Below are 12,809 nucleotides of genomic sequence, written 5' to 3' on the forward strand. Positions count from 1 at the left end.
TTTAGAGGATTTATTGAATTTTTTTTGACTTTATATCTTCAATGTAGCATATTACATCACTAAGGAGTGAATCAGATAATTACGTGGCATAAACTGGGACTAAAGCATTATTAATTTGAGATGGGATGATAAATGCACCAGTTTACGGTTGATTTGCACTAAACGAAATATGTTGAAGATGAAAAATACACTTTTTGCTTTTTTAGTTTGGTTTTGTGTCTGTTTTTTTTAACAAAGTTTAGTGCAGTGTCCAAAAGAAAAATCAAATCATACCGCACGCGTTTGTGATTAGCGAATGTGATCAATAAAAGAAAGAGATGAACCAGAAATGAAACATAGGGGATCCTTTTGTGCCTCTCACTTTCTTTCTTTTTACTCGTTCATCCTACAAAATAGAGGGCTCAAAGGTGACTACGTTACTTGTGGGTCGAACAGGGGGCTTGAGCCCCCATATCTCCCACCCCACACACACCACACACCCGGCTACCCCCATCATTGGATCCCTCCACCACTCGAAAGAGCACCAGGAGCCGGCGCGGTGAACAAGAGAAGAAGAAAGAAGTGCAGGGGAAAGGAGAAACTCACCATGGCTCGCCGATGACTCTTTGCCAGCAGGTGGTGGTCTGGTGGAGGTGCCCTCCGGTCGTCGCCGGGAAGCGGGAGGCGGGCCGTATCCAAGAGTCACAGCACGTCTCGGCCAACGTATCCATGATTTTTCTTTTCTTTTTTCTTTTCCAGGATACTTAACAGATACGTATCCACAGATACGTATCCGATACGCGATACGCGCGTCACCTGGCGTATCCGTGTTACATGGTTGGATCCTTCCCTAGTGAGGATATACTACCAAGACTGGTTTGCATCATGTACTCATTAATCTTTCTTTTATATTATATTTTTAGCTTGAAATGATTCGTTTTCTTTGATCTATTACCAATTGCTCCCGCTAAACCGTGGATTAGTTGAATCAAACTGGGTACATAACGCAAAAGCATTTTTTATGTTTATAGTTGGACCACAAAAAACATCTAAGGCAAATAACCTGTCAGGAAAATAATACATAACAAGTGAACGCTGTTTTTTTACTTTTAAATATATGGTGTTTAAAATAAATACCAGTAGTTCAAAAGGCTTGTGGATGTTCCTACGGGCACCAATTGCGCTCCTATTTTAAATTTTAACACATAAAGAATTTTTGCTATAATTTATAGGAATTCTGAGGTTCCGTTTTGTAGTGAGTTTATTTGACTGGAAAATGGGAGTGTTGACCGACGGACATCAGGTCGCAATTTGATCGTATAGGTGTTCACTAATCACTGGTTCAAACTTACCTTGTATTCATATGAGGCCGGTCTCGTCTAAATAAAAACTACTATTCTCTTTTCTTTTTTATTAAATTTGGTGGGATGTGCTTCTCGACAGCGAGACGTTAGTGGTTACTTCATCAATCTTGAGTATTTGTCAGTTCAATGTTTCGGAAATGTTCATAAGAGTACGGTTGCGTGCATGTATTCGCAGAGGCGAGTGTGCGTGCGTATTTGTGAGCGTCTATACTGTATGATTGGTAGAAAAAATCCTACATAGCATACTAATTAATAAGAATAAAACTCATGAAATCTGGTAAGCGCTACTGCCTATTAATCTTGACAAACTGCATGATCAGTAATCATTTTATCTTAGCAAAATTGGCTTCCGGACACTCTTCAATCGTGGCTTTTGCCACAGACCGCTAAAAAATATGGCTTTGCCAGAAGACACTCTTCAATGATGGTAATTTGCTGCAAGACACTGCATTCAATATTATATTCAAACTTTAAGAGAAAGCCACTAAATTGACTACTTAAAAAAACGCTCAAGGGATTGACGCCGGCTCCAGAGCGAAGTCCCGGCCGGCCGCACCGCATCCTCTCCCGACGGCAGCGCCGAGCGGCCGCGCCAGCCGACACCAAGCCGATGGACTTATCTAGCTTTGGCAAAGCAAGCGAGGAAAAGGGGCCTGACGTTCGAGCTTTCCACCAGCGGAGAGATCTTTGATTTGGCCGGCGCAAAGCTTAAGCTAAGAGCTCAAATGCAGCCGATGGGAAGCTTAATTTGGGCGGCAGCTAGCTCAAGGTCAGGGATTTGATGTTGGATTTGAGCTGCAGCTAGCTCGATGCCAACGAACTGACAGGAAGCGCAGAGCTTCCGAGCTTGTCGCGTGCGGCCGCCTTGAGCGCGAGCCGCGCGCCAACGGTAACGGGCGCCGCGGCCCCTTCGAGCAGGCGGAGCGCGCCGCAGGTAGAGGCCACCATGAGCGCCTCGGGCGGGCGCCGCGGCCGCCGTGAACAGGCGCTCCACCGAGAAATGGGAGGCTGCCTCGACTGCGCGTGTTGGGAGGAGCCTCGCAAAGTGCACAAATTACCCGCGTGTCCAACGGATGCTAGTGCACAAATTACCCACGTGTCCACGGGCAAAAATGATACGGGTTCTATTCTTTGCATACGGATACATGTGCGGGTTTAAATTTATGTCCACGAGCAAAAAAAAATTAGAAGGTATAAAAATATCTTACCTGTATCCGCAAACCCGCTACATAGTGCATGACATGTGAACCTAAATAATTATATAACCGATTTCTAGACTTCTCCTTCGTTCCTCCAATCCTCCTCCCAGCCGCACCCGCACACCACCTCTCGTCCTCTCCGCTCCTCGCCACCCGTCGCCTGCTCCCCGCCACCCCCTCCACCCTCCACCGCCCACCGCGCCACCCACCGCCCACCTGTCGCTGCGGGCACAACTTCTTGCCCCGTGACGGGTGGTGTGCGCGGGCACGGGTACAGAGTTTACCTCGCGGGCGTGGGTCTATAAACCCTCTACCCAAGGGTAATGTGCCCGTTGCCATCCATAGAGAAGCCGGCACTGATTCATTTTTACCTCACGTTTTTCTGGAGCAAGAGTGGAATGGGGGAGAATGAGATTCCGGCGTATGCAAGAGCAACTCCAAAAGACTGCTAATCTTACCCCCATATCTTCTTTAGGAAAAAAAAGAATTCAACAGTCCATCTAAAACTCCCTAGAAGTTTAACGACGTGAAAAAAACAGCCTACACCCCGCGTATATTCGCAGCGAACTGTATCCCCCAATCCGCCCCCGACCTCTTTCCCTCGCGCGTTTTTCCTGGGCAGCACCCAAGCAGCCGGACCTTCTCAGATCTTCAGCAGCGGTAAGGAATCTTCTGAAAGCTGGAGCACGGGGTTCGCGCTGCCATGGCGGACATTGAGGCGGCGGCAAGGGCCCCACCCCTGCCGGCGCCGGCGCCGAGGAGGCCCGTGACCGCGGAGGTGAATCCGGCGTTCGCTGATGTTCGTGGGCAGTGTCGCCAGCATCACCCTGGTCGTCGCGCGCTACGCTGTCGGCGGCGGCTACCCCTACGCGCAGGCGGTGGTGGCCTTCGAGAGGGACATGTTCCTACGAGCACTCGCCACTGAGCTGCTCCTCTGCCCGTTCACCATCTTGCTGCTGCTCTTGCGCCTCGACAGACGGCCAACTGAGCCTCCTGACGAGTTGGTACTAGTGCGTGATTCCAACCTGTTCCCTTCTCCCTAAATCTTAATAGTCGATCTAGACATCTAGTGATTCCCCGTAAGCATTTCTAATTGCTGAATACGCGAGTTTTGTGGTAATTGTTCGTCCTTGCTCGTGCAGATTGGGGCGGGTACGCCACCATGCAGCTACATGGTGCAGAGCACCCTGGAGCACGTGGCCAGCGTCAGCGCGCTGGCTATGGCCTCGTACCGCTGCTGATCTTCATCATCCTCTCAATGTCTTTTTTTGCCCCTTCTCAATTTCTTTCTTCAGATCTCATGAAGGGGAGGTAACAACTGCAGTTGCAATATCTCAATTTTAGATAGTGATGAATGGACACTACTTTGTTGTACATGATCTGACACGTGATGTAGCACGATAAGTCTCGGCAGCGAGCTCGGGCTCGGGCAGAAAGACGGCGGTCGGCGGCCGAGGTTGCGCTGACCAAGTACCTGGAGTGATTCGAGAGGGAAAGGAGGGTACCCGGTGTCATGGCCATAGCACGAGAAGTCTCGGCCGCGGGCACGGGTAGAAAAACGGCGGCGTCGGCGGCCGAGGTTGTGCTGACCAAGTGCCTGGAGTGCTTCGAGAGGGGAAGGAGGGTACCTGGTGTCATGGGTTGGAAGGTGGGCAGGCCAGTAAATGGGCTCAATTACGATGACGTGACCTTTTTTTTAAATTATTGGGGGTAGTTTTTAGCGTTCTGCTGTGGGTTGATATGATTTTAGGGGAAAAATTTTTTAGCATAGCCTCCAATACTTCGTTTTGGGGAAGAATTTTTTTGAACTCTTGAAGTTGCATGGGACAGTGGCTTTCTATTAAATTAAATATAATATTAATTATGATGTCCTATAGCTGATTACCTCTATCGAAGAGTGTCTATTAGCAAAGTTATATTTTTTAGTGGTTCGTAGCAAAACCTTTCATCTTCCCCCTCCACAAGGTTTGTCCCTGTCCGTGTTTCCCATCCTTTTCTCCTGCATTCACCGACCACGAGCACAGCCGCGCCGCTCCGCTCCGCTCCCGCTTGGCCCGCTTCCCCGCCCGAATCCGATCCCTTCCCCACCTCCATCCCCAAATTCCACGCTGGTACGCCTCCTCGTCTCCTTGCCCTCCGTCGCGATCTCTTTCCTTTCCTGGATCTGGATTTCGTCGCGCGTAGCGCAGATGCGGTTCGAATGGGAGGGCTGATCTCGGGGGGAGGGGCCATGCCCATGAGCTTGCCGGGGAGGAAGGCCCCGGCGGGGGGCGCCGGAGTCCGGCGGTGGGTCGTCACCATCGTCGTGTCGGTGGCGGCGCTGTTGCTGACCCTCCTGTTGATATCGCTGTCCGTGGGCTCGTCCCTGCCTCGGACGTCGCTGCAAGATTACCTCCCCGTCAGCGTTACTGGCCTGGGGAAGCTTTCGTCGCCGGACCATGCTGATGGAAACACGAACGGCACTGCGATTGGGGAAGAATCCTTGCAGGGTGGCCGGGAACCCTTAGTGGAGCAGAATGGTCAGGGCGGTGACGTGGATTCTGGCCAACCGTCGGCGGTTACTGGAAAAATCGAAAGCAAAGAGCCGGATCCAGTTGCTCCCGGTGATACCACGTCAACCCCGGATGAGGATTCATCAAATGAATCTCAAAAGGAGGATTCATCAAATGAATCTCAAAAGGCGGAGCAAGGTGAAGTGTTAGTGCAGTCCCCTGATGTTTCTGCACGGCATTTTGCCAACATGGATGGGATGTTGTTGGCATTGTACTGTAGTCATTTATTAAATTTATCATCACAAATTCACTTAGGAATAACTGGGATATAGCAGAAGTTGATCCTTGTTTTTATTGTACAGGTACTTGTGATCTATACCATGGGGAGTGGGTTCTTGATTCTTCTGGGCCGCTATACACAAACAACTCTTGCCCTATCATTACACAGATGCAAAATTGTCAAGGAAACGGGCGACCGGATAAGGAATATGAGAACTGGAGATGGAAACCAGAACAGTGCAATCTTCCGCGCTTTGATGCAAGGAAGTTCTTGGAGTTGATGAGAGGCAAGACACTTGCGTTTGTTGGGGATTCAGTTGCTCGGAATCAGATGGAATCCCTTGTTTGCCTTCTGTGGCAGGTGAGACACCTATTGATACTATTCATGATCCAGCATTCAAATTATATAATTCAAGATAGCCATGACCTGCTAGATCCTTTTTGTGTCTAGTTTTACTGATCTATATGTTTTCCCCTCTGAAAAATGGTATATAAGTAGTTAAGTACAAATTCATAGGCCTTTCTACTAATGATTCGCCCTGAGTCAGGGTTTGTTCAGGAGTTACAGATGAACCGTTGTTTTTGTTTAACATTTGGTAGTTTCAGTGCTTGCCCACAGCGGTATTATTTGAAATTTTGTGTTAAAATGAAGGAAAAAATGTTGTCAGTTCTTATTTTCTCATCGAATATGGAATAATTCGGGATAAAAATCTAAGATAAGTTTACACAAAAAGCATATCAAAGCTGAAGAACTACCACTAATAAGCAAAAGAACGTGAAGTACTTGGGATATTTCTTGCATACTCATACGGACAGGTGGCTCTGTGACTTAGAATTGTTTCAAAGGGTGTACTTCATCAACATATGAGGCTTCTCTTATTTTAGAAGTTGCTCTTGTTCTGTTTGGGAGACTATTACAAAGATTAGTTACTTTTCTTTTCTCATCATTCATGTTTGACCTATTCATTTCTCTATACCGAGCACTTCTTAAGGGGGGTTTCTTTCTAGGCTAGTGCAAATGTCATATGAAGGCTAACTTAAAACAAGTTTGCACTCCTAAGCTGAATGTATTTGTACCTTTTGTCATCAAGCTGTCAAGCAACATTGAGCTGGTTTGTTGTCTTGAAGGATTTGGTGTTCTCCTTTTCATAGGTAGACGTCCCACAAAACCGTGGCAACAAAAGGATGCACAAGTGGCTGTTCAAGTCAACTTCAACAACTATTGCCCGTGTCTGGTCTTCTTGGTTAGTGCACAGGTCAACTGAAGCTGTGGGGATTGCTCCCAAGGGTATTGATAAGGTTTTTCTGGATGTCCCTGATGAGACCTTCATGGAGTTTCTCCCAAGGTTTGATGTAATTGTCCTCTCCTCCGGCCACTGGTTCGCCAAACGATCAGCCTATGTCCTTAATGGCAATGTTGTTGGAGGGCAGCTCTGGTGGCCTCGTCAAGCAGGAAAAATGCAGATGAACAACGTGGATGCTTTTGGTGTGTCTGTTGAGACTTGCCTGACTGCTGTGGCAACTAACCCAAATTTCACTGGCCTAGCTATCGTGCGCACGTGGTCACCAGATCACTATGAAGGTGGAGCATGGAACACTGGTGGATCATGCACAGGAAAGGTCAAGCCCTTGGATGAGGTGGTGAGGAATGGCTTTACTGATGCGATGTATGGTAAGCAGGTTGAAGGCTTCAGGAAAGCAGTGAAGAATGCAGGGGAACACGGTTCTCGGTTGAAGTTGATGGACATCACTGAACCCTTTGCCTTCAGGGCTGATGGGCATCCTGGCCCATATAGAAGTCCTGACCCAAACAAGAAAACACAGAGAGGGCCAGATGGAAAGCCTCCGCCTCAGGATTGCTTGCATTGGTGCATGCCAGGACCAGTAGATACATGGAATGAGATGTTGCTAGAGACCATACGAAGAGAGTTCGAGAGAGATAGTAGCTGAAGATAGAACTTGCGTCTACTTCGCCATCACATGATACGTTGTGCCCTGCGAAATACCTCGGTGTGTATCGTGGCACTTAGCATGTTGTTGTTCTTACAACATAGGAAGGAATATAGCATGTTGTTCTTACCACATAGGAAGGAATATAGCTTTGGATACGTAAGATTCGGTGTATTTTTTGTCTGACACATTTTGGACGTATCATTTCTTGCCAAATTTTGTGGAACTGTAAACACAATAGTGTAAAACTGGTATCGAGTCTGTGTCGGTGTACTAGTTTGCTTGGTAGAAGAGAATGAGGATGTAACCAGCGAGGAGTACAAAAGGTCAACTGAAACCGCAATAGTGTAAACTGATATCTGCTGCGATAACTTGCTTTAACTGCAATTTCTGCGTTTTTGCAAAATACTGCTGTTCTATTATTGCAGGTATTCCAGAAAGTGCATAAATGGTTTCTGGTCTTGCCTAACACGTGTCTTGTGGTTCAAATTATTTAGTACTGTATGATCTTGACATGTTAGCAGTGTTCTAGAAAGCAAGGGTATAAAAAAGTAAAAGAAAAGGTATATTCTAATGCTACTTATCAGTTGGCTCGAGATTGCTATCTTCTGGCTGGAGAAGCTGCGTATTGTGACTGCCATTAGTTTTCTAGTACCAATGGTTAGTGCATCAATTGCTATCAGTAACAGGTTGGTCCATCTAGGCCTTTCAAAGACCTTTTTGAAGGTGAGAAATAACAAGTCACAGTACGCTCTGGAAAATCATAGCAGGAGAGTAATATATACTGTGGCTCTAGATGATGAGGTCAGTAATCAGTACCTGGAAAATCATAGCAGGAGAGTAATATCAAGGCAGCTATTTGAATTGAATGCTTGGTTGCTCTCTGGAATTCAGTTCCAGACCAGCTTTTGGCTCAGCGCTGCTCCGACAAAATTCTATTCCCATGATTAGCCTTAGATAATGGCCATGTGATGTGACCCTTCTCCGGTCCAGTAGCGTCAATCGCCGCAGAGCTCAAGATAACATTGTTTTGTCAGCTGTCATCGGGAGCTTTGATCTCATCGGTTAGGTTCTATGCCCGGAATATGCCACTTGGCCCCCATGTTATCTCTTCGTACAGCCATTTGTCCACCATTTCTAATTTTATTTTGGGAGGGGCTCTAGTTTATGCCATGGTATCGTCAACCGGATGCTGCTTGCTCGCCTTTTCGGTAACCATGCGAGTAACGTGCTACTCCCTCCGTTCCAAATTACAACTCATTTCAACTTTTTTGGAGAGTCAAATAATTTTATGTTTAATTAAAATTATAGACCAAATAGATATACTATGAAAATATATTTAATGAAAAAACTAATGGTATTTATTTGTTATCATGAATGTTAGTATTTTATCTAGGACCTTATAATTGGAATGACTTATAATTGGAATGGAGGGGTATTAATCTAGGACCTTAGCTGCCCACTCCCCCAGTGAGGTGGTAAGCAAAGGATTAGCACGTAGCGTGACTGTGTGAGGCAGGAAAAACCTGTTACGGCGTGCTAAGCAGCAATGCGACTAGTGTTTACGGCGTGTTATTAATCTAGTATCCAGAATAAGATCAGTATATGTGTCAGCGTAAACCAAAACTATCAACAAGTTGTTGTATATGTATGCAGGAATGGGCATTAAAACACGTGCCTCCTAAATTCATAATTCCAATTGGCAATTGCCATTCCCTGGTGAATGAAGAATATTTCAGCACATCAGAAGTTGTACCTCCTTTTTTTTAAGAAAAAAATCAGTAGAGCAATTCAAGCAATTCCAATCGAGTCGTGTGCTAAGTAAACAAAGTAACTCCACGTTACGATATATATTGATAAATAGGTAATAAAGAAAGAAAAACGAATAGTTCAACACGGGTTGAAAATCAAATCGCAAAAAATTAGGTCCTAATGCACAGGGAAGGTCAATATCCAGCAACAGTCCAAAGGCTTGCCCTGCCCGATCTTTTCAGAGCAGAGCCTGGCCCATGAGATTTCCCACTTTGACCAGGCATTTTTCACCACTGAAACTACTGACAAGCTCCCACAAATTCGTCACCGTCAAGCTGGCCCCCATCACCGTTGTATGATTTGCACACGTGCCGTGTCATCTGTGCCCCGGCTCTGCAATAATCTCATTGCGCGTGCTCCGTGCTCCGTCCTATCCTAGTGTCTGCTTGACACGTGCGCGTGAGTGAGTGAGACTTATATCAGGTTTCAGTTGGTGGTGTAGACCTGTCCAGCGTTTGAGCACACATAATTTTTTTTTTTTGAACGTAAAGAGCACACAGAAAATAACAGACAAGCATGGGGCACTTCCCCTGCAATGATGGCCTGATTGGTGTGATCCACAGGCCACTAGCTAGGCTAGCCGCGAGCAAGCACCCATCTCATGCCCATATGACCACATATCTCCACTGCATGCCACCAAGCAGCTGGTTAAGGGGCAGTTGCACCAATGCCACCCATCGTGTCGTGCTCTTTGATCTCTCGTGTCCAAATAGACCGCCGCAACTTAAAACTATATTCTTTTAAATAATAGAAAGAATGTATATGCATAACGGCAATGCACATGCACCTGTCTAATTGTTTTCTTTTTTCATGAGTGTTTTAGTTGTAGCCAGTCGTTTCAGATATTGGTGTAGCACAGTGTTTATCCATTCCGTGGTGTGAGTCCAGTCGTTCTACTGGCTTTCAGAAAATTTTCCACTATATTTCCAAGAGAAGAACTGAAAGTGAACATGGCACTAGTTGAATTCCCCTCATTACACTGATAACGTTAAAATCTGTCGAAAATGTGACTGCCATGAACACCACAGCCATGGTCGACATCTCTCGACGCATCCGGCTGTGGTCGACATCTCTCGACGCATCCGGGTCGATGACTCAACAACTCCACATCTACATGCATCCAGTCAAGATAAGCTGGAAGTCAAATCTAATGACCACGGGATGTAGATGTACTCCCTCCGTTCTAAATTGGAGTCATTTCATATATTTTGCTAAATTTTGCTAAGTACCTAAATAATTAGGTGTTGGTACTTATATCTAGATACATAAATAAAAGTTATGAATCTAAAAGTATTAAAATGATCTATAATTTGAAATGGAGGAAGTACCGGTAATATTTGTGTGGCCACTTCACTACCATTAGCGGACGAAGGACCCTGGAACCATCCGAGAGCAAGGAGGGGACAGGGACACGGGTGATAACTGGTAAGCCCTCCGTCACCTGCCGCCCCACCCCATCCGGGCATCCGGCCTGGGCACAGGTGCCCTCCCCGTCCCTTTCCCCCGCCGCTACGCCGCGGCCGCCGTGGCGCGTCTCCAGCAGGCGGCTTCACGAAGTCGCCCAAGCCTCGCCAAGCTGCCGGCCCGCCTGTGACTCACCTCGGCGTACGGCGATCGAGCTCGCGGTGCGGACGAGAGAGAGAAAGAGATAGAGAGAGAGGAGACGATGGATTGGAGATTTGGAGTGGGCACGTATGGCCGTATGGGCCATGGCCCGCATGTGTCGACAGGATGACTCCTCTATCGAAGTGACGAGTCCCGGCGTCGCATTATTCCATTTTATCCATCCACTAACCCTGGACCACTGACAATAATTTCCGTCGCCTTTCTCCTACCCAATCCAAATTCCGCTTGAATGGCAACGGGTTTTCGCATTTTGTTGCACGGATTTTGTTTCGGATTGAAACTGAAACCCACGCTAGCTCTGCTAGCTGCCATGGACCATGGCACAGTGCTTGGCATCGTCAAGAAGTTGAGATTAGGAGCAGAGATGCCGTGATGTGTCGACAATGTGTGATCCTTCCAGCAAAGCATGTACAAGTCTCTTGTCTGCTTATTACAGCGAGTTAATTAAGAACCTTTTTGGAGGTAAGTGTTACTGCCAGAGCAAAAGATTTGGTGATCTTTAATTTGCAGGTGACAAGAGGTTCGCTGTGGAAGGGTTACCATATGCTTATCACAGGGTGCTGCGGATTTTCAAAGCGAAAATATCACACGCAGATCACACAGCAGGCAGGGTCCTGCCTCGTTTTGCGTTATAAAATCAAAATCTCGCCGCCGCCGACAGGCACACCGCTGCTAGAGTCTATAAACAATGCTATCGTGTTTATCCATGCTCATCCAGTACAACACCACCTGCCCGCCGCGTACACCGTTTCCACCATTTCTTTTCCGAATATCCTTTTTAGTCTCTCCCTAATGTTCTTCTGAGGAGAGATCAGGATCCAGTACTTAATGATTTCTCGTGCCACCTTTTTTTCTTAAAAGCAAAGTGGTGTGCAAGAACAATTTGCGCTCTTGATAATCTCGAACAAAAATCCCTGTACAAAAAAGTTCGAGAGCAACTCAAAGTCAAAATGGAACTCTCGCGCACTAAAAATCTCTCTTTTTTCTACAAAGAACATCTCTTTTTCCATGATCTCTCCCCGGAGAACGCCGTGAAGGTGGCGAGCTACTTGATCCTCGCCGCCGGCGCGGCGGCCGGGGGCGGGAAGAACCCGACGGCGCGGCACTTGACGTCCAGACCGGCGGCGCCGGGCATCGGCATTGCCGCCGGCGAGGTGGTGGTCGACCGCTTGTAGGGCCCGAGCCACTTGGCGAGCATGTACCGGGTCTTGCGCCACGGCGGCACGTGCAGGCCGTGGGCGCGGAGCGACCGCCGCGCCGAGTCGGACGCCACGCGCACGGCGCGCCCGACCGACTCCTCCCGCGCCACCACCGCCGACGCCGGCACCGCGGCCACGACGGCCGCGTACTCGGGCGTCGCGCGCGCCACCTCCAGCCCCGCCCGGAAGTCGGCGTCTACAATGTACCTGCCCCGCGGTCCGCCCCTCGCAGCCGGCGGTGCCACCACGTCGACGTACTCGTACGTCCCGGCCGTGATGCCGCCGGACGCCTCCCACCGCGACTTGCACACGCCGGCGTCGTATCCCGCGCCGCGCAGGCGCCGCATCACGGCGCGCCGGAACGCCGCCCCGTGCGCCCGCAGCGCCGCCTCCGCCTCCATGGCCGCCGCCACCGCGGCGGCCAGCCTGATCCGGAACACGTCCTCCTTCGCCGGCGGGTCGAGCAGCTCTCTCACGGACGCCGCAGCGGCGGCCGCTCGCTCAGAACCATCCCCATCATCGGAATCATACTCCTTCGGCGCCGGCCCAGCTCCCTCCTCGGCGGCGCCGGCCTCCGTCTCGAGGAACGCCTGCACGAGCCCGGAGAGGCAGGCGGACGCGTCGTGGTCGCTGCCGCTGCTGGTGCACCCCGCGCCGGCGGCGTCATCCCCGCGGAGGCGCGCGCGGACGGCGTCGTTGAGGCGGATGTACACGGCCATGTTCGCCGTCGAGCGGCCCGGTGGCGCGTCTCTCTTTTCCGGGGAGGTGGTGGTGCTGTGATGTGAGCTGCTGCGACGGTGAGGGGGGGAGGCGGACACCCGGCGACCCCCGGGTTTTATAGGGTGGTTGGCTCGGCGACGGGCGCCCCACGGGGCGAAGGGTCTATTCCCTGGATTAACCGTGGCATTA

General features: G+C 49.0%; 2 protein-coding genes across 3 annotated transcripts; one reads left to right on the forward strand and one right to left on the reverse strand.

Moving 5' to 3' along the window:
• Positions 1 to 3,392: 3,392 nt before the first annotated feature.
• Positions 3,393 to 7,650, forward strand: LOC117857360 (protein YLS7). Of its 2 annotated transcripts, XM_034739990.2 has the most exons (5): positions 3,393 to 3,552; positions 3,685 to 4,653; positions 4,732 to 5,232; positions 5,397 to 5,674; positions 6,466 to 7,650. In XM_034739990.2, exons 3-5 carry the CDS (start codon positions 4,743 to 4,745, stop codon positions 7,261 to 7,263), a joined length of 1,566 nt encoding a protein of 521 aa, XP_034595881.1. In that variant the 5' UTR covers positions 3,393 to 3,552; positions 3,685 to 4,653; positions 4,732 to 4,742; the 3' UTR covers positions 7,264 to 7,650. The 2 variants fall into 2 exon arrangements, with proteins under 2 accessions (XP_034595881.1, XP_034595880.1); XM_034739989.2 differs by having other exon boundaries at positions 3,685 to 5,232.
• Positions 7,651 to 11,572: 3,922 nt separating this feature from the next.
• LOC117857361 (uncharacterized) lies at positions 11,573 to 12,809 on the reverse strand. The gene has a single exon (XM_034739991.2). The coding sequence runs from the start codon at positions 12,617 to 12,619 to the stop codon at positions 11,747 to 11,749; it is 873 nt and encodes a 290-aa protein (XP_034595882.1). The 5' UTR covers positions 12,620 to 12,809; the 3' UTR covers positions 11,573 to 11,746.

The sequence above is a fragment of the Setaria viridis genome, chromosome 5 (assembly GCF_005286985.2).
Source record: "Setaria viridis chromosome 5, Setaria_viridis_v4.0, whole genome shotgun sequence".
Taxonomy (NCBI): domain Eukaryota; kingdom Viridiplantae; phylum Streptophyta; class Magnoliopsida; order Poales; family Poaceae; genus Setaria; species Setaria viridis.

Bases quoted from the DNA above. Each gene is read 5' to 3' on its own strand.
- LOC117857360 (XM_034739989.2), top strand. From the start codon at position 4,743: ATGGGAGGGCTGATCTCGGGGGGAGGGGCCATGCCCATGAGCTTGCCG. The intron at 5,233-5,396 runs GTGAAGTGTTAG...TTTATTGTACAG, and splicing joins ATCTCAAAAGGCGGAGCAAG to GTACTTGTGATCTATACCAT. The intron at 5,675-6,465 runs GTGAGACACCTA...TCCTTTTCATAG, and splicing joins TTGTTTGCCTTCTGTGGCAG to GTAGACGTCCCACAAAACCG.
- LOC117857361 (XM_034739991.2), bottom strand. From the start codon at position 12,619: ATGGCCGTGTACATCCGCCTCAACGACGCCGTCCGCGCGCGCCTCCGC.